We start from the raw sequence: 22,057 nt of genomic DNA, 5'->3' as shown, positions 1-22,057 counted from the left end.
ACATGTCAAAAGCCATACAGATGAATATCTAAACAGAGGATCACAAAGCCCTGCCCCAAAGCATGAGAATCTCATCAACTTAAAATAAAGATTAAACAGCAACCACAAGATGGATTTCATCAACCAAGGTATCATTTTATTCAGTATAACAGCGCCAATTGGTTTGAAAGACCAGCTCACCCACGTCTGACCTCACCGCACCTCAGACTCGGATCCGGCCCTGCCCTGGCCGCACAGCAGTGAAAAAAAAAAAAAAAAGGAAATGATCCAGCTGAAGTGCTTTGGTGATTTATTGGGTGCTGTTCAACAACAGAACATTGTTTACGCGTTTCTGGCTAGACACCCTTATGATTAAGGGCGTCTAGCCAGAAACGCGTAAACAATGTTCTGTTGTCTGAACAGCACCCAATAAATCACCAGAGCACTTCAGCTGGATCATTTCCTTTTTTTTTTTTTTTTTTTTTTCCCTTAACAGCGCCAACCTGACACTGCAGTTTACTCAGCACAATCCTGTTAACAGGTTCCTGCTACACAGCTTAAGGCTAAGTGCACACGTGGATTTTCCTCCTGCGGATTTTTCCGCGCAGACTTGAAGAAATCCGCAGGTCAAATGACCTGCATTTTTCCTGCTGATTTCTTCCTGTTTTTCTGCGGTTTTTGTGCGGTTTTCCCCCTGCGGATTTGGAGAATGTAGCAGGTGGAAAACCGCACAAAAGAAGTGACATGCTGCATTTTTTGTACCGCACAAAAACCGCGCGGAAAAAACCGCAGCGTCTGCACAGCGTTTTGTTTTTTTTTTTTAATTTACATTGTACTGTAAATCACTTTGCGGATCTGCAGCGTTTCTGTGCAGTAAAATCTGCTGCGGATCCGCAGGAAAAATGCATCGTGTGCACATGGCCTTAAGCTCCCCATTCTACTGCTCTAAAGGACTTTGATACAATCTTACCAATGTAACCAGCGACAAAAGTGACAACCAACTGTTCGCCCTTTGAACATTCACTGCGTGGCTTGGGTACAACATATTTATACAGGGCTTCAACTGTACGCTCAAAGCAGGCAAATTTAATCATGGTGTATGGGATCTGCCTCATCCATAGGGGAGCAACACCTTTGTAGAACCTGTGCAAGTTAATATTTAAATTATGTATAAGTAAGGAGCAAGTCTCTCAAACGCCGCACTATGAAAGGAGTTTGTCAGGCCAAACTGACAGTGTAAACTAAGCACAAAGCCTATCATTGTCCACACAATAGCCATGTTCTAAAGGTGGTAAACGGCACAGTCAGACTGTTGCTGCTGCCATTAGAACAGAAATGGCTAATGTGAAGGTATATTACTCTTACATGCCAATGACTCAAGCACCTTTGACTGTACAACCAAAAAAGTTGCTGGTTGTCACTGAACTGGAGGGAGTGAACCAGCTGAACTCAGAACAAGATAAAACAACCCCAAAGGTGGATCTAAGGGAGCATGTGACTGAACATTGGGAAAACAACCTTTCCAAAGCAAAAATAAGGAGGAAATGAACCAGTACTTACGCCCAAATTCCTTCTTCAGCATACATCTTGGGGGCGACTTGCCGGAGAGTGTTCGCATATCCCGGCTGTGTTTGGATACGTACTTTTGCGGCTTCCATTGGAGACAGAGCAATATCTGCAAAGAACTCAGCGCTGGCTGATGCAGCCAGGTACAGGGATGTACGCCACAGGTAGGAATTTTCCTGGGGGGGGAGGGAAGAAAAAAAAAAGTATAAGAAAAACACATTCTGCAACTACTACATATACTCCTTTGCCTTTAACCCCTTCATGACTGGAGGTATTTTGGTGGGGTTTTTTTCTCCCCTTCTTCCCAGAGCCATAACCTTTTTATTTTTCCGTCAATATGGCCGTGAGAGGGCTTATTTTTTTGCAGGACGAGTTGTACTTTTGAACAACACCATTGATTTTAACATATTGTGTACTGAAAAACAGGGAAAAAATTCCAAGTGTGGTGAAATTCTAAAAGAAAGTGCAATTTCACAATTGTTTTTGTTTTGCTTCGCTACTATGTTCACTAAATGCTAAAACTAACCTGCCATTATGATGCTCCAGGTCATTACGAGTTCATAGACACCAAACATGTCTAGATTCTCTCTTAGTGGTGAAAAAAAAAATTCCAAATTTGTTAAAAAAAAATTGCGCCATTTTCTGATACCCATAGCGTCTTCATTTTTCGCAATGGGTTTATTTTTTGCATGCCGAGCTGACTCTTAGGGCCCCGTTACATACAACGATGTCCCAGCGATCCCACCAACGGTCCGACGTGGATGGGATCGCTGGGACATTGTTAGACAGACTCACCAGCGATCAGGACCAGCGAGCAAGCTGGTATCTAAGGTAAACAGCGGGTTTCTAAGAGCCACGCGGCTCTTGGATACCCGCTGTTTACCTTAGATACCAGCGTGCACGCTGGTTTCCAGGGTAAACAGCGGGAATCCAAGAGATGCGCGGCTCTTAGAAACCTGCTGTTTACCTTAGATACCAGCATACAGCGTCGCTGATCTTTGGTCTTCCGCCGCCACACGCAGCCATGCGCGCTGGCCAGCAGGAGGCCAACGATCAAAAAATGGCCCAGGACGATCCTACACGATCAGCGATACCCGGCAGGGGGGCCGGTCGCTGATGTGTGTCACACACAGCGATATCGCTGGAGAGATCGCTGATGCGTCACAAAATCAGCGATCTCACTGTGTGTGACGGGGCCTTTAACGATAACATTTCATTTTGACGCAGATGCGATCTTTTGATCGCCAGTTGTTGCATTTTAATGCAATGTTACAGCGACAAAGAAAAAAAAAAAAAAAACATTTCTGACGTTTTGACTTTTTTTCGTTACGCCGTTTAGCAATCGGATTAATTTTTTTTTATGCTGATAGATCGGGCTACTATGAACGCGGCGATACCAAATATGTGTGTATTTGATTTTTTTTTTTATTTTGAATGGGGCGAGGGGGGGGCGATTTGACCTTTTACATATTTTCTTTATTTTTATATTTTTAGAAACTTTTTTTTTTTTTTTTTTTAACACTTTTGGTATACTTCTATAATCTCTATGGGAAACTAGAATTTGCCATAACCCAATCGGCTCTGCTACATACAGGCGATGGGCAGATCTCCTGTATGTAGCAGAATTGCTGACTTGCTATGAGCGCAGACCACCGGGAGTGACAACCATAGATTTCTGCTGGAGAATTCTAGTTGTCATGCCAACCCATCAGTGACCCGCGATCACGTGATGGAGGTCACCGATGGGCGAGATTTCCAGTGCGCTTGCCGGAAGCACGTTAAATGCCGCTGTCAGAGTTTGACAGTGACATTTAACAGCCGCGGGCGAGTTGCGATTCCACCTGCGGCTGTTAGAGGCACCTGTCAGCTGTTCATAACAGCTGACGTGCCGGAAAAGAAGAGAGTTCAGCGCCGTAGCCCACATCAAAGAGAGGGTGTCCGACATCCGTGTATTATTATGCCCTTTGTCGGAAAGGGGTTAAACAAAGCTATTGCATTGGGCATTTAAACTAAAGAACCAACTAAATATTTTATGCCAGGAATCCAACAAAGAAAACAAAATCTTACCTCACTTAGAATGTTTGCATACGAGATTTTGAAGACTTCATAGAGTCCATACTTGCATAATCCTTGCATTGAATAGCCAAGGAACGTAGGTGCCCATCCTTTAGCAAGGCCACGGACACCATCTTCTTTGAGCGTTACTGAAAAGCCATTGAAAATGCTCTTGTACTTCTGAGGATCCACCTACAATTTAAAAGAAAAACAGATTAAAAGACATCAATGGGTAATATAAACAGAGATTTTAATTAACAGTTGCATGATCAGGACTACAAAAAGGTGGAGAACAATTGTGTGGAAACACATGCCAAAAGCCTTATAGTCTATAGGATGACAAGAAAACTCTCAAATTTTAGCACCTTCGACGGTAGAATCAGACGTTGCTTGGAGATGGACAAGAGCAAAAGCATTTCAATGTACAGTTATCAAATACCTGACACACGTAAATGGCAAAGGTCAGATGACAATCTGCAAGATTCTGCCCATGTAGGGACAACCTTGTATAAAAAAGATGGTTTACTATGTGGAAGTGCACAGTTCAAGTGGAATTTGCAGTAAACCAATCTACAGACTTTCTAATGGATTCAGAACACATGACACATGCACAAAAACTGAACGGGTCAATAAGACCCTGTTCACACCACCCAAGAACTAAGACACAGAAACAGAACACAGTATGACAAACGTGCATAAATACTCTGTTGTAAAATATACGTAACTGTAAGTAGCAAGTGCTAGTAATAGATGTTAGCAAAACCATGGTATTTTGTTGATACTTTTTTTGCAAAAAAATGTACGCTAAGCCACTCCGCCGCGTCAAGGCATACCCTTCTCGGAGCAGTCCTATCTAATATATTTAAAAACCTGAACATGTGAAAAATACCTTCATGAGCAGGGTTCAGAAAGGTGCTGCCCGGTATGGGCTCGCTGGGCAAAATGGCTTTTTATGCATGTCCCAAAAGAGAGAGGCGGGGATCTCCCAAAGCTTGCATAAGCAAGAAATCAAAAAAACGTATCAACAAAATACCCTGAACAGGGTCTTATTGACCCGTTCAGTTTTTGTGCATGTGTCATGTGTTCTGAATCTATTTCTTGCCAATGTCATACCCCTATCAATCGGGAAGTTTAGGATAGGGAATCAAATTCCAAGCTAGGTACTTTAGTGATGAATATTAAAGGGAAACATGCTTCATTTCAGTAAGATTTACATGATCTGCAGCTAAAGGAAAGAAGACAACTAAATATCCATTTGGTGGCAGTGATTGGGTCACCACTTTATGGGAAAGCGCTGCAAAGCCACATTGGCAGATGGGGAACTATAATAAGTATAACATTACACATTCAACTTACCGTATATACTCGAGTATAAGCTGAGTTTTTCAGCACATTTTTTGTACTGAAAACGCCCCCTAGGCTTATTCTCGAGTGAGGGTCCAGAACATGGAGGGTGAGCGGCAAAGCAGTGGGTCACAGGAGGCAGGAGCCGGCTGCTGCGGCTAACTCCTGTGCCCGCTGCCAAATAGAAATGAATATCCACTGACCTGTAAGTGAATATTCATTTCTCTGTAATAGAGCACACAGTGTCAGCAGCAGCAGCAGCCAGGCAGTCACGTGTGCCCGCTACTTAAGAGAAATGAAAAATCAGTTCTCACCACTCCCATTGGCATGGAGAGAGGTGTATATTCATTTCTCTTATGTAGCGTTCACACATGACAGCCCGGCCTCTGACAATGTGCGCGCTACTTAACAGCAATGAATACTCGCTGCCCTCCACACACATACTTCCGGCGTGGGGGAGCGGTGAGTATTCCAGCAGTTGTGTTCTGCTTGTAAGCAGCACATGACGTCCCTGGTTAAAGGTTAAATTTTTTATGTTTTTTGATGGGGGCCAATTATACATGGATAGGAACGAAGAGCCATGCAGGCCAGGATAGGGAGGAAGAGCCATGCAGGCCAGGATAGGGAGGAAGAGCCAATGCATACCAGGCTTATACTCTATTCAATAAGTTTTCCCAGTTTTTTGTGGTAAAATTAGTTGCCTCGACTTATAATCGAGTATATACGGTATACTAAAATCTAAATAAAAAACCCAGACACACAAGCATGTTAATTTGATAGTGTTATACCAACCTGAATTCGACATTTCACCAGATCCAGAGGTACCATTGCAGTGTGTGTTATACCACAACTTAGGATACCACCAAAGCCACACATTGCATAGAACTGTGTGGAGCCATATTCACAACTGTATTCTCCTGCATGAACAAACCAGAACACATCATGCCTTGCTCAGACTGTTTAGTGGCACAACAAGTTCATTTAGGAAGCACTGGTTAGTTTACACTTCAGCTTCACTCCAGGATACATGCAGACAAACCTGTATTCTGCATTTAATCAAATCTAATGGGACCACTGCAGTATGTGTTGTACCACAGCTTATGATTCCACCAGAAGCGTAGCTAAAGTTTTGGTTCAGTGGGGGGCATAATTTCTGAGTGGGCCCCTAACCAGGTAACAACGATTATAACTATGGTAGCAGACCCCCAATAGAGGATGTAGGGGAAACGCAGCAGAATGACAGAGCGGTTACTACAAAATAATCTCTATACAAAGACCAACACTTCTGTAACCGCCATACAGTAAACATATAGTGGTACATACCAGTCCTGCAGAACATGCAAGAGATTACACTACAGTTACAGATGGTGACTTACAGTTGAGGTTCTTTCTGGTGGAGTTGTTCAGTTTTTGATCTGGCCCAGACCGACACGACAACTTCTCCAGCCACGACTCTGCTGCAGAGATTACGATAAAGACATGTGTTCACATTTCATCCACCGTCCCAATCTATTCCCAACCTGTACAAACTCATAATCCTGCTAATACTCCTTAACTGAGCCGCTGCTGCCATATGTGTCTATATTACTGCACCAACTGTGTGCCCTCTACATGGTAATACAACTCTAGAACAGTGTTTTTCAACTCCAGTCCTCAAGACTAGAGTTGGGCGAATTTGTTCGGGTTCCCTATTATTCGGTAAGCTATAACGTTTAACGAATAAGCTGTAGAGGGAATCCAGCTTCCTGGATCGCGCCGGCTGATTATCCTTTCTGCTCCGCAGCTGCATGTGTCGCGGCTGTGTGACAGTCACGATACATGAATGCAGAGCCCAACAAACAAGTTCTCCATGCATGTGTCGTGACTGTCACACAGCCGAGACACATGCAGCTGCGGCACAGATCAGCCAGCGCAATACAGGATGCCGGGTTCCCTCTGTAGCTTATTCGGTAAGCGCTATAGTTTGCCAATTAAGAGGGAACCTGAACAAATTGGCTCAACTCTACCCAAGACCCACCAACAGGAGGATTTCCTTAGTATTGCATAGGTGATGGAATTAATGCTTGAGCAGGTGATAAAATTATCACCTGTACAATACTAAGGATATCCTGAAAACGTGACCTGTTGGTAAGTCAGGAGGACTGGAGTGGAGAAAGACATAGTTACTTACCGGTAACTGAATTTCTCAGAGCCCATGACAGCACCAAGGAGAGAGGGGATACGCCCTTCAGGGACAGGAAACCTACAGATAAAAGGGAGGTATTTCTCCCTCGCATCAGTTGGTTTACAGAGCATAGGATGACCTCCAGGATATTGGCAACAATATCTTTATCATATTACTTATCAGAAACACACCGTGTTTATACCTAAGTCACACCACAAACAATGAAAGTGTGCTCACCCACACATGACAGGAGGGAATAAACAGGTGCTGTCATAGGCTGTGAGAAATCCCGTAACCGGTAAGTAGCTATGTCTTTTCTCGTTCCCCCATGACAGCACCACGGAGAGCATTACAGAGAATTATAACTTAGGGAGGGACCACAGCCTGTATAACTCTTCTTCCAAAGGTTAGGTCAGAATAAGGTTCTAGGTCCAGCTGATAGTGCTTGAAAAAGGTAGAAGGGGGTGACCAAGTGGCAGCCTTACAGATCTGCTCTATTAATACCTCCAACCTTTCTGCCCAGGAGGTTGTGGAATGCCCAGGAGGTTGTGGAATGAGCTCTCAGACCTTACGGAGCAACATTCCCACTAGATGAGTAGACCAACGATATTGCATCTCTTATCCATCTCACCAGGGTACTTTTGGAGGCTTTGAGTCCCTTTTTAGGCCCCTAAAAAACACAGAGATCCGTCCTACACTCCTGAGTGAACTCTAGGTACTGAACCAAACACCTCTTTACATTTAATGTTTGGAATTTTTCTTCCTCCATATTTTTGGGGTTAGAACAAAAGGAAGGAAGGACTACCTCTTGGGACCAGTGGAACCGAAATGCTAAGCAGGGTCAGGTTTTAAAATAACCCTATCTTCTAAGATCTTAGTAAAGAGAGGTCCTGCAGATAAGGCCTGTATGTCGCTTACTCTCTTGGCTGATGTCAGAGCTACTATAAGGACCGTTTTAAGGGACAGGACCTTGAGAGGGACCGAAACTAGAGGTTGAAAGGGAGGGCCTGTTAGTGCTGAAAGGCCTAAATTTAGATTTCATGGTGCTTATTTCTGGCTGATAATGGGTCTAGATCTTGCAGAGGCTCTAATAAATTGTGCTACCCAGGAGTTACCTGCAATATCTTGACTATATAAGGCCCCTAGAGCTGCTACCTGAACTTTTCAAGGTGCTGGTCGCTAGGCCTCGTTCCAACCCCTTCTGTACAAATTCTATTGCAGTAATACAGCTCTGGCAAAAATTAAGAGACCACTGCAAAATTTTCAGTTTGTCTGATTTTTCTCTTTATAGGTATATTTTGAATAAAATGTAAATTGGCTTTTTATTCTATAAACTACTGACATGTCTTCGAATTTTCAAGCACTAAATTTTGTATTTATTTTCAGAAAATGAGAAATGGTCAAAGGAACAAAAAAATGCAGGGCTTGCAGACCTCAAATAATACTAAGAAAACAAGTTCATAATCATTTAGAAACAACAATAATGTTTTAACTCGGAATGAGTTCAGAAATCAATATTTTGTGGAATAACCAACATTTTTAATCACAGTTTTCATGCTTCTTGGCATGCTTTCCACCAGTCTTTCACACTGTTTTTCGGTGACCTTATGCCACTCCTGGTACAAAAATGTAAGCAGTTCTTTGATCGCTTGTGAATATCCATCCATCTTCCTCTTAATTACATTCCAGAGGTTTTCAATGGGGCTCAGGTCTGGCGATTGGGCTGGCCATGACAGGGATTTGATGTGGTGATCCTTCATCCACACATTGATTGACCTAGCTTTGTGGCATGGCGCATTGTCCTGCTGGAAAAACCAGTCCTCAGAGTTGGGGAATATTGCCTGAGCAGAAGGAATCAACTGTTTTTCCAGGATAACCTTGTATGCGGCTTGATTCATACGTCCTTCGCAAAGATTAACCTGCCCAATTCCAGCCTTGCTGAAGCATCCCCAGATTATTACCCATCCGCCACCAAATTTCACAGTGGGAGCAAGACACTGGCTTGTACACCTCTCCAGGTCTCCGTCTAACCATTAGACGACAAGGTGTTGGGCAAAGCTGAAAATTGGACTCAGAGAAGATTACTGGCTCTCGTTTGCTTCTCATTGATGAAAGTCTTTTTTCTACCTTTACATGACTTAAGTCCTGCCTCTAGAAGCCTGTTACGAAATGTTCTTGCCTAGAACTTAACCCCAGCTGCCATTTGCCATTCCATTTGTAGGTCACTTGATGTCATCCTGCAGTTGCTGAGTGACATTCGAATAAGATGATGGTCATCCCGGTCAGTGTAGAGTCGTTTTCGCCCTCTGCCGGTCTGTAGCTTTATTGTCCCCAATGTCTGCTGCTTGAGCTTGTTGTAATGGACTGCCGTCTTAGAAATTTTAAGGATGGAGGCAACAGGATGCTCACTGTATCTCTCTGCTAGTAAAGCCAGAATTGAGCCGCCCTTTTCTTCACTCAAGACTTTTCAATTCCTTTGCCATGGTTAAAAGTTAATTTTTTCATTCCTGTTACTTTTGGGATATTACTAGCACATGTTTTGCCATCCAGCTTGTCCTATTGCAAGAGGATTTTGAACACCACAGCAGGGTTTTTTATACTTTCCTTCGTTAAATAAGATTTGGTTCAGGTGGTCACCTAATAAGAAGCACATTAAGTAGAATGAGGTGTACTCTGGTTGGAATTCAACTGAAACTGGAATGGAATGGCTGCAGACATGTAGAGAAACGGATTTTTACAAAACTGTGCAGTGGTCTCTTATTTTTTGCCAGAGCTGTAGGTACTCCATCCTGGATTCTCACCCCAGACGAGGATAAGAATTTCCTTCTTTTTTTACCGTAAGCTCCAGTGGTGACAACTTTTCTACTCTTGAGCAGGGTGGAGACCAAGTTTGGTGAAAACCCTCTATCCCTCAACAGCGCCCTTTCAAATTCCATGCCGTCAAATACATGTTCGCTGCCTGAGGGTAAAACACCGGTCCTTGAGAAAGAACGTCCGGCATTTCCGTTAGAACCCAAGGATTTGTGATAGACCTCATCCTCAGCCAGGTGAACCAAGTTCCTTGTGGCCAAAAGGGAGCGATCAGTATTATTCTTGTCCTGTCCTCCCTGATCTTCCTTAGGACTGCTGGAATGAGAATGACTGGGGGAAAGGCATAGGCCAGGCTCTGATTCCATGGAATCATAAAGGCATCTAAAGCCTGAGGGTTCCCTCTGGGATCTAGGGAGCAAAAGGAGTCTACCTTCGTGTTGTCGATATTGGCAAAGAGATCTAAGGCCGGGAGACCCCACATTTCTACAATCTGATTGAAAACAGACTCCTTCAGCACCCACTTGCCTTGTCTTAACTGTGTGCAGCTCAAAAAGTTTGCCTTGTGATTCTCTACCCCCGAATGTGTAGTCCCGACAGGGATAGGAGTTTGCTTTCTGCCAACCTGAAAATCTGAGATGTTGTATTCATCAGGGCCCGTGACCTGATTCCCCCTAATGGTTTAGATAGGCCACCACTACCTGATTGTCTGAAAATATTCATACATGATGACCTCGCAGGGTATCGAGGAATTCTATCAGGGCATAATTCACCGCCAGTAGCTCTTTTTGGTCTGAAGACCCACTGAGATCCTGCCCACTTCCAGATCCCCAGAGTATCTGTTGCCCAGGTAAGCCCCCCATCCAGTGGGACTTGCATCCGTGGTTACTACTTGGGACACTTTTGTTACCCAATGGACCCCTTTGGTAAGATTGCTCATATTCTCCCACTAACTCATGGAACAAACCTTTTAGTGAGATTTGTTTTTTTAAAATCTCCCACTGGAGGTCTCTGGTGTGCATCTGGCCCCACTGGACTGCTGGCAAACAAGCGGTCGGGGAACCAAGCAGGGACATGGCCTCATAGATGGGTTTTGTGAGGCTCTTGTTAACTGATCTATAATCTTCCCCGCTTTTTCTACTGGGAGGCGGCACTCTTGCTTCTGAGAGTCCAATACTAGTCCTAGGAATGCTTGTACAGTCTTTGGCTCGAGCCTTGATTTTTTTTTAAGCTTAGAAGCCAGCCCAGGTCTACTAAGGTAGTCATTACTCTGTCAAGTTTTCTCTGCAAAGTTGAACCAAGTCGCCTATTACCAGAAAGTTGTCCAAATAAGGGACGATTGAAATGTCCTGTTCTCTCAGTAGCGCCATAGCCTCTGCCACTAATGTGGTAAATACCCAAGGGGCTATTGATAACCCTAAGGGAAGTGCCTTGAATTGGAAACATTTTATTTCCCCTTTTTTGGAGACCACCACCCTAAGGAACCTCTGAGAGACCTTGTGTATAGGAATATGGTAGTATGTGTCGCTGAGATCCAGAACAGTCATGAAACAATTGGGAAAAAGTATTTTGATGGCCGAGTTTATTGATTCCATCTTGAACTTTTGTATTTTTACATACCCGTTCAACTCTCTCAAGTTTTTAATTGTCCTGTATGACCCGTCTGGTTTATTAACAAGAAATAGTGGTGAATAGAATCCCCCTTTTCTTTCTCAAGGAGGAACCTCCTGAAGAACGGCCTTGTTCACATGAGGCTCGTAAGGGACTCATAACAAAACTCGGGGGAGGGAGTGAATGGAAGTCTAAACGCAGGCCCGCCATGACAAGATTTAATATGCAGGGACTGTTTGAAATCTTCTCCCATGTCAGAAGGAAACAGGACAGTCTGCCCCCCACCTGGCAAAGACCGTCACTTCGAGGGCTTCCTATCACGAGAGGAACTTCCGATCTTCCTCCCATCTACTCTGCTCTTTTGGGGGCCTCCTCCGGAAAAATTTCCTACTCCGAAAGGACAGTTTGAAAGTGGGAGTGGACAGGTTAAGGAAACCTTTTTTCTTATTTTCTTATCCCCTGCCTTCTGAAGGATGTCCTCCAACATTTTCTCCAAACAAGAACTCTCCTTCATAGGGGATTGAGCATCATTTTAATTTGGTTTGCAGATCTCCCGGCCAGTATTTTAGCCAAAGTGTCCTTCGGGCTGCGTTCGAGAGAGCTGCAGATTTAGATGCTAATCGGAGTCGGCTGAGGAAGCTGCCAAAAATGCTGCTGCCCCCCGTATTAAAGGGATGGACTCTAGCACTTCATTCCTGGGCACCACATCCCGGAGCTGTTTCTCTAACTGATCCACCCAGATCATGAGGGATCTAGACGTGCAGATAGCTGCTATGGTGGGCCTAAGATTACTCCCCAACATTTCCCATACCCCTTTAAGGAAGGAATCTGCCTTCTTGTCCAACGGGTCCCTTAACCCCTTAATGACGGCCAATGTCTTTAAATGGTGGCAGTTAAGGGTACTTACTCCTCAGAGCCGCTTTATAACAGCACTGAGAAACAAGAATATAGCGCCACTCTGAGTCGAAATTTCTACCGGGTGGTAGCCGAGACCCCAGAGAACATGATTCGGGTCAGTTTTTACCAACCCCAGTGTTGTGATTGCCCTTATTAACGGAATAACGGCAACCGCAAAAAAAAAAAAAAAAAAAAGCCCGATTTCCCATTTAATTTCTCTCTCCTCTGATGTTATCGCACATCAGAGAGAAATGGGGTCCCCCGAGCCCCACACGGTACCTTCCATACTGTATCAGTAGTCTTCCGGTCCCCCTCCTTAATCCGGCAGAAAGAAAATGGTAGGCGTAAGCGCAGTGTGCCTGCCATATTCGGCCTGCCTGCACAGGGCAACCAATGTTATTCTTTCCGTCCCACTAGGTGGCAGTATAACAATAAATATATATATATATATAACTATCTTATGTATTTTTTTCTCCTGATTTTATATAAAACTGTGGAGACTTATGACTGCATTTTTTCCTCCTAGTCTAAGAATATTTTTGACAAATAAATTTACAGTATATGGGTAAACAATACATATAGTTCCAAATTCTATATAACGAGGATGGCTTTTTTGAGAATAACTATGTAATTGAAATAATTTTCTTTTTTTAACCCCTTCATGACTGGATCATTTTTCAGTTTTGAGCTTTTGCTCGCCTTCTTTCCAGAGCCATAACTTTTTTAATTTTCCGTCAATATGGCCATGTGAGGGCTTATTTTATGCGGGACAAGTTGTACTTTTGAATGACATCGTTGGTTTTAGCATGTCATGTACTCAGAAACAGGAAAAAAATTCCAAGTGCGGTGAAATTGCAAAAAAAAGTGCAATCCCACGTTTTTTGTTTGGATTTTTTGCTAGGCTCACTAAATGCAAAAACTGACCTGCCATTATTATTCTCCCTGTCACTATGAGTTCATAGACAACAAACATGTCTAGGTTCTTTTTTATCTAAGGCTAGCTTCACACTAGCGTTTTGGGCCGCAGCTCACGGCCGCCGCTAAGCCCCGCCCCCTGCCCGCCGCCTCTGGTCATCTCCGCCTAGTATCGCACACAGCTGCATGCGATCTGCACACCCTATCTTTAGCATAGGGTGTGCAGACCGTGCGCTAGTAGAATTTTGCGGTGCAACATGGTGCGTTCGGCGCACACCGGCGCACTGTCAAAAGGGCGCAGCGCACGAAAATTTCTACTAGCGCACGGTCAGCGCACCCTATGCTAAAGATAGGGTGTGCAGATCGCATGCAGCCGTGTGCGATACTAGGCGGAGAGACCGGAGGGGACGGGGCTTAGCAGCGGCTGTGCGCTGCGGCCCAAAACGCTAGTGTGAAGCTAGCCTAAGTGGTGAAGAAAAAGTTCAAAGTTTGCTACAAAAAAAAAAAAATTGTGCAGCTTTCCGAGACCCGTAGCGTCTCCATTTTTCGTGATCACGGGTTGGGTGATTGCTTATTTTCTTGTGCTGAGCTGACATTTTTAATTATACCACTTTTGGGCAGATAAGTTCTTTTGATCGCCCGTTATTGCATTTTAATGCAATGTCGCAGTGACCCAAAAAAAAAACGCAACTCTGGAGCGTTGACTTTTTTTTGCTACGCAATTTAGCAATCAGGTTAATCCTTTTTCTTATATTGATAGATCGGGCGATTCTGAACGCGGCGATACCTAATATGTGTGTTTTTTTTTTTATTATTATTATTATGAATGGGGCGACATTTTTAAAAAAAAAGTTTTGTTTTTTTTATTTTGGCATGCTTCAATAGCCTCCATGGGAGGCTAGAATCTGCCATAGCCTGATTGGCTCTGCTCCATATAGGCGATGAGCAGATCGCCTATATGTAGCTGAATTACAGAATTGCTATGAGGTCCGACCACCGGGTGGCGCTCAAAGCAATCCGGCATCAACAACCATAGAGGTCTCCAGGAGACCTCTGGTTGTTATGCCAACGCATCGCTGACCCCCGATCATGTGACGGGGTCAGCAATACGTGCATTTCCGGCCCGGTGGCTGGAAGCGCTTGTTAAATGCCGCTGTCAGCGTTTGACAGCGGCATTTAACTAGTTAATAGGTGCGAGTGGATCACGACTCCACCTGTATCTATTGCGAGCACATGTCAGCCGTTCAAAACAGTTGACATGTCCCGGGCTTTGATGCGGGCTCAGCGGGGTCCCCGAAAAAAAAAAAAAAAAAATTTGTGGCCTTACCCTGAATATGCGATTAGTAAAAAAAAAAAAAATCAATAAAAAACCCACGGGGGGCGTGGCCTGCGGCGCATGGAGAAGGAAGCACAGTAGAACTTCTCCGGTGCTTATTGACCCCATACAGCGGCACACAGCTACTTAAAGCAGCGGCTCCAGACCCGTCAGGCAGCGGAAGACAGAGGGACCGTGGGGCCATGAAAGAATTGCGAAGCAGCAGAGGCAGAGGGAGGAAAAGTCCCCTCAAACTAACTCAGTTCTACCCAGCAGCGGAGGGCACGCAAAATGGCGCTGGGAAGCACAAGCGCGGCATGGAGGCATTGCAGAAAACCACATTACGCATGAGAGGAGAGGTAGGAGAGACCCCGCAGGGGATTGAGGAAAGGAGACATAAGGGGAACAGCCCCTCTGAACGGGGCAGGGATGACTTTATAGGAGTGGATTCAGGGGATCCCACGGCACAAGAAGACAGGGATCAAGGGGAGGACCATGAAATTCGGTCCCAGGCTTCCCCTCCTAGAAGAGGCCTGAAAGCCACAAACAGCTCCACAGAACACAAGCAGAGCGTTGCACTAGCTAGTGCGGGAGAACCATTAACTGAGCACACTATGAGACAGCTTATGTCTGAAATAATGTCTAACTTCAAAAAGGACATGCAGAACATGCTTAGATCTATGCAGAGGGACATCAATGTTATAGAAGAACGCACATCCCACATAGAAGATAAGATGGCGGAATTGACCACAGCGCATAATGAGGTGGTGGACTCGGTGGTATCCACAGATGAAGAGATAGATGTACTTAAACTTAAAATAGCGGATATGGAAGATAGGTCTCGACGCAATAATGTCCGTCTGAGAGGCATTGCGGAAACGGTTAAAACAGATGACCTCAAAGAATTTCTTACTGATTATTTCTCATGCCTGTTGCCGGACACCACACAGCTAGATTTGATTATGGACAGAGCCCACAGGCTTCCTAAGCCAAACCGTCTCCCGGCTGCGATACCAAGAGATGTTATAGTCAGAATACATTTCTTTCATATAAAAGAGAAGGTGTTGGAGGCTGCTCGTAACCCACCGTCCCTGCCCGACCGCTTTAAAGACATAGCTATATATGCGGATCTATCTGCATTTACCCTAGCACGCAGGAGAGCATTTTCATCATGCACAGGGATCCTGAGGGAACACAATATCCCGTATAAATGGGGGTTCCCAGTGAAGCTGGTGATAACAAAAGATGGGCGCAAGCATGTGGTGAATAATCCGGAGCAAGCCTTACGCCTGTGCAAGGAATGGAATCTTCCTTCTGATACTAGGGACAACCAAGGGAAAAACCCACTACCACGACCAATTGTGGAGGAATGGTCCAAAGCGTGATTAAGATGCAACGAGGAACTGGTTTAATCTCACAGTTCAGGATATGGAAACCTGGAAAAGGATCTCTGCTAATTGACGTTTTTCAGAAGAACTCGTATGGTTTTGAATTTCGGTTCTATAGGTTGTGAGCGGCAAGCCCTCTTAGGGAAAGACAGTTCGGGTCTGAGAAGTCGGGGGTCAAGTATGGCAGGACCCCCTCGATTATGGTTAGCGGGACTTGGACATGGATTGCCTAACAGGATTTTCTGATCTTCGGTTTTTGTTTTGTTTTTTTCTTCACATCAAGATCTTACAAGCAACCTTTCGGATTGCTCATTTTCTATTACCTTTTAAGGTTTTATTTTTTGTTTTTCTTGGGACCCGGTATTTTTTCTGTTTCCGGTTCCTATTGGGGTCTTATGTCAGAACCCAGGTCACATCTGGTTCGCTAGACTTTTGCTGGGTTTCTGATTCCCGTGGAAGGCAGCCTGCACGGGCTCCCCATTTTTGGGCTCATGAGAGCAAAGTTTTTAGTTTGAATGTTATTTCTGTCTGTTTTTGTGTTTATCTTTTTCTTTATCTACAGTGGCAGCTTTTCCCAGTCGGATCTACAGGGGTGGAAAAGGGGGGCGTGAAGCAATTTGAAAAAACGATAGGCGTGGGCACCAGTAACCTAGATGAGTATGAGTTTGAATGTCTGACACTATGTTATGTAGACCCACGTATGGGAGGAGGGAAAAAACACGCACATCAAATTCCAAAAAACAATCATATGAGAAATAATGTGATATCTGAGTATGGCACTAAAGTGATCTACCTTTCCAGTACACACAAAACAAGGGTGATAAAATATACTCAGCATAGACTTACAGCAATCTTGACCAAATTTATAGATGGTGATTAAATTTATATCAGTGAATGCCAAAGGCTTAAATTCCCCATACAAACGGTCAACTTTATGGAAAGAAGCACTGAGGAACAACGCAGACATACTGTGTGTACAGGAAACTCATTTAAACAGTGAAGACACAAGTAGATTAAAACATAAAAAATTCCCACACGTGATCCTGGCGCCGGCAGATAGGAAAAAAGGTGGGGTGGCGATTGCAATAAGGGACTCTGTGGCCTTTTCCCAAATAAACCAAATTACAGACCCACATGGAAGATACATTATATTGCAATGTATAATCAACAATATTCCATATACGTTGGTGACCATATATGCCCCCAACAAAGGACAATATACCCACATCAAGAAGATAATAGTAAAGGCCATTAAAGTCAAGAAAGGCTCTCTAATTCTGGTTGGGGATTTCAATGTGGCGTTGTGGCCCAACATGGATTCCACATCTAGATCGAATAAACTTAACCCTAGCCCGCTTACAAAACTGCTTCACATACAAGAACTATACGACATTTGGAGACTAAAGAATCCATCCACAAGAGATTACACGTTTCTTTCTCACCCGCATAACACCTATACGAGAATTGACTTTTTTCTAGTTGATAAGTCGGTAATTCCACAAGTGTTAAATGCCAAAATAGGAAATATAACATGGAGCGACCACGCTCCTATCACACTAGAAATAGAGGAAAAGTACACAACAGATAGATCTCCAATTTGGAGGCTTAACACCTATGTCCTGAACCACCCCACTTACGCATTACAAACGCAAGAATCCATCCACGATTATTTTATACAAAATGATAATGGAGAAGTATCAGACACAACTCTATGGTGTGCACACAAAGCGGTACTGAGGGGACATTTTATAAAACAGGCTTCTCATTACAAAAGATCTACACAAACTGCAGTAAATGACATCCAAACCAAGTTGGGAAGACTACATAGAATGAATAAACAATCTTACTCATCCACAAGAGCGGCGGAAATCTCAGTTCTACATCAACAGCTTCATGAGCTTAATCTACACACATACGAGAAGGCCCTCAAAAAACTTAAAATGAAATATTACTGGCATGGAAATAAATCCGGGAAATTATTGGCCAAACAGGTGAAAATACGCGCGGCTAAATTCCGTATCCCATATCTAAATGGCCCCAATGAGGGGAAAATAATAGATCCTCAGCGAATTGCCAACGAACTTGCTAATTATTATGAAGCCTTGTACAACTTAAAAGGAGATGTACAGACCCACCAACCTAGTGATGCAGAAATAGGGACATTCCTGGAGTCAGTAAGCTTACCAACACTATCAGCCTCACAGAAAGAAACCCTGTCCCAAAAATTCACAACTCTTGAAATTCATAGAGCTATTGATACTTTGAAAGCACATAAAGCCCCAGGACCAGATGGTATGCCAAACGATTACTATAAAAAGTATAAAAATTTAATTTCCCTGTACTTGGTAAGAGTGTTCAATGAGGCAACCGAGAACAAAGCCTTCCCAGCAGAAATGCTGAACGCCCATATTATTACCTTGCCAAAGCCAGGAAAGGACCCAGACACCCCGGCAAATTTTAGACCAATTTCTCTATTGAATACGGACGTCAAATTATTTGCTAAAGCAATGTCTTTAAGGCTCCTGCACGTCCTTCCAGAGTTGATCCATTGGGATCAGGTCGGATTCGTCAAAAATAGACAAACCAGTGACGGAACCAGACGCCTTGTTGATTTGATCGCTGAGGTGGAGGGGGGTCGGACGCCTTCTCTGCTCCTATCTCTGGACGCGGAGAAGGCGTTTGACAGGATCCACTGGGGATTTATGGAGAGGACGCTTGAGAAATTTGGTTTTGGGGGACCCATTCTATCCTCCATTATGGCATTGTATTCTAGGCCCTCGGCCCAGGTATATACAAATGGATACCTATCTTCGGGTTTTAATATTACAAATGGAACACGACAAGGGTGCCCTCTCTCCCCACTGATATTCGTATTAATGATGGAACCATTTGCCCAAATGATAAGAATGGAGAAAGAAATTTGTGGGATCATCGTGGGCTCTGTGGAGAACAAGATAGGTCTATTCGCGGACGACGTCATACTGTGTGTCACGAATCCTGAGGTCTCCCTGACCCATATATTTAGGATAACTACCCTTTTTGGCCATGTTAGCTATTACAAAATTAATCTAAGTAAATGTTTGATTCTTGATATGGGTATCCCGCAGGCCACAAAACAGAAACTAATGGAACAATATCCCCTGACTTGGAGAGTTGACGCGATCCCATACCTAGGGATTCAGTTAACCTACCCGATCAAAAATCTGGGGAAAACAAATTATGCACACTTATTGCAAAATATCCATAAGGAAATACAATCATTCTCCAAAGCAATGGTGTCCTGGTTGGGCCGAATGTCAGTGGTAAAAATGATGATCCTTCCCAAGATTTTATATTATTTCCGCAACCTACCTATTCAAATCCCACTGCATACCCTCAACAAGCTCCAATCAGCTTTAATGAATTATATATGGAACCAGCGAAGGGCGAGAGTTTCGGCGAAATTCTTGTTCATGCCAATAAAATACGGGGGGCTAGGTTGTCCATGTATACGTACATACTATCGAGCCACGATGCTGGATCAAATTAGATGCTGGTGGGATGGGAACTCTCCAAAGGCATGGGTAAAATTAGAAGCGCAGATTGTGGAACACCCCTCTATGGCCTCATATATGTGGCACCTTCGTTTGGCCCAAAAAAAGCAATTGACACGACACCCCACAATACGAGCGGGCGCGAATATTTGGATGATGCAGTCATTAGGGCAGAAATTACTCCCCACAAGATTACATAAGATTCCAATGGATATTATGGGTAATTTAATCCAGAATATAGACTTGGGTGATTAGATTTCCAAAGGAATAATTAAAGTAGGAGATATTATGAACGCCTTGGAACTTAGACCATTTGGTGATCTGGTTAGCGTTTTTGGAGTAAACAAGAGGGACTTTTATAAATACCTTCAAATTAGACATTTATTATCAAGTGTGAAAACAGAACAGCAGGAGCTGGTCTCTTCTTATGAGAATTTTTTTGCGGTAAACAAAGACACCAAAGGGGGGATATCAAAGGCTTATGAGGCCTTGAACGACACATGCAACCCGCACTCCTTGCCTTTTGTGGGGAAATGGGAAATTGATTTGGGAAAAATATTTGGGGAAGAACAATGGGAATATTCCTTCCAAATACACAAAAAAATATCTCACTGTATTAATCATTTGGAAACATCAAGGAAAATTCTATACAGATGGTATTATACTCCAGCGCACTTAAAAAAAATATACCCTCAAAGTTTAGACACGTGTTGGAGGTGTAACAAGCGGCCAGGCTCGTTGTTCCACATACAGTCATATGTAAAAGTTTGGGCACCCCTATTAATGTTAACCTTTTTTCTTTATAACAATTTTGGTTTTTGCAACAGGTATTTCAGTTTCACATATCTAATAACTGATGGACTCAGTTCTATTTCTGGATTCAAATGAGGTTTATTGTGCTAACAGAAAATGTGCAATCTGCATTTAAACAAAATTTGACCGGTGCAAAAGTATGGGCACCCTTATCATTTTCTTGATTTGAACACTCCTAACTACTTTTTACTGACTTCCTGAAGAACTAAATTGGTTTAGTAACCTCATTGAGCTTTGAACTTCATACCCAGGTGTATCAACTCATGAGAAAAGGTATTTAAAGTGGCCACTTGCAAGTAGTTCTCCTATTTGATTCTCCTATGAAGAGTGGCATCATGGGCTCCTCAAAACAACTCTCAAATGATCTGAAAACAAAGATTATTCAACATAGCTTTTCAGGGGAAGGATACAAAAAGTTGTCTCAGAGATTTAACCTGTCAGTTTCCACTGTGAGGAACATAGTAAGGAAATGGAAGAACACAGGTACAGTTCTTGTTAAGCCCAGAAGTGACAGGCCAAGAAAAATATCAGAAAGGCAGAGAAGAAGAATGGTGAGAACAGTCAAGGACAATCCACAGACCACCTCCAAAGACCTGCAGCATCATCTTGCTGCAGATGGTGTCACTGTGCATCGGTCAACAATACAGCGCATGCATAACGCCTTTTTGTATGACCAAACAACTCAATCTTTGTTTCATCAGTCCACAGGACCTTCTTCCAAAATGTAACTGGCTTGTCCCAATGTGCTTTTGCATACCTCAGGTGACTCTGTTTGTGGCGTGCTTGCAGAAACGGCTTCTTTCGCATCACTCTCCCATACAGCTTCTCCTTGTGCAAAGTGCGCTATATTGTTGACCGATGCACAGTGACACCATCTGCAGCAAGATGATGCTGCAGGTCTTTGGAGGTGGTCTGTGGATTGTCCTTGACTGTTCTCACCATTCTTCTTCTCTGCCTTTCTGATATTTTTCTTGGTCTGCCACTTCTGGGCTTAACAAGAACTGTACCTGTGTTCTTCCATTTCCTTACTATGTTCCTCACAGTGGAAACTGACAGGTTAAATCTCTGAGACAACTTTTTGTATCCTTCCCCTGAAAAGCTATGCTGAATAATCTTTGTTTTCAGATCATTTGAGAGTTGTTTTGAGGAGCCCATGATGCCACTCTTCATAGGAGAATCAAATAGGAGAACTACTTGCAAGTGGCCACCTTAAATACCTTTTCTCATGATTTGATACACCTAGCTATGAAGTTCAAAGCTCAATGAGGTTACAAAACCAATTTAGTGCTTCAGGAAGTCAGTAAAAAGTAGTTAGGAGTGTTCAAATCAAGAAAATGATAAGGGTGCCCATACTTTTGCACCGGTCAAATTTTGTTTAAATGCAGATTGCACATTTTCTGTTAGTACAATAAACCTCATTTGAATCCAGAAATATAACTGAGTCCATCAGTTATTAGATATATGAAACTGAAATAGCTGTTGCAAAAAACAAAATTGTTATAAAGAAAAAAGGTTAACATTAATAGGGGTGCCCAAACTTTTACATATGACTGTATGGTGGGATTGTGAGCTGATCCAACCAGTTTGGACAGATACACAACAGAAATTAAGCTCAATACTAGGTTATAGTGTGAAACTGGGACCAGAAACTGCCTTGTTGTCCATTGGT

At 43.4% G+C, this 22,057-nt stretch overlaps 1 protein-coding gene and 1 non-coding gene across 2 annotated transcripts in view; both read right to left on the bottom strand.

The window, feature by feature from the left end:
• LOC141060638 (solute carrier family 25 member 3-like) overlaps positions 1-22,057 on the bottom strand; it is a 43,397-nt gene that overhangs the window by 2,369 nt on the left and 18,971 nt on the right. Inside the window, exons 3-6 of the mRNA XM_073556953.1 lie at positions 5,737-5,861; positions 3,613-3,792; positions 1,540-1,721; positions 950-1,122 (exon numbers count right to left, since the gene is read on the bottom strand). Of these exons, the coding sequence (XP_073413054.1) occupies positions 950-1,122; positions 1,540-1,721; positions 3,613-3,792; positions 5,737-5,861 (660 nt within the window). The remainder of the gene's footprint in view (positions 1-949; positions 1,123-1,539; positions 1,722-3,612; positions 3,793-5,736; positions 5,862-22,057) is intronic.
• Positions 1,239-1,476, bottom strand: LOC141060689 (small nucleolar RNA SNORA53). The gene has a single exon (XR_012222744.1). It is a non-coding gene; the product is annotated as a small nucleolar RNA SNORA53 (small nucleolar RNA).

Source organism: Dendrobates tinctorius, unplaced genomic scaffold (assembly GCF_039654945.1).
Source record: "Dendrobates tinctorius isolate UK_male_01 unplaced genomic scaffold, ASM3965494v1 ptg000241l, whole genome shotgun sequence".
Classification (NCBI taxonomy): Eukaryota; Metazoa; Chordata; class Amphibia; order Anura; family Dendrobatidae; genus Dendrobates; species Dendrobates tinctorius.
The sequence above is the reverse complement of the archived record's forward strand: the minus strand, read 5'-3'. Positions and strand labels throughout refer to the sequence as shown.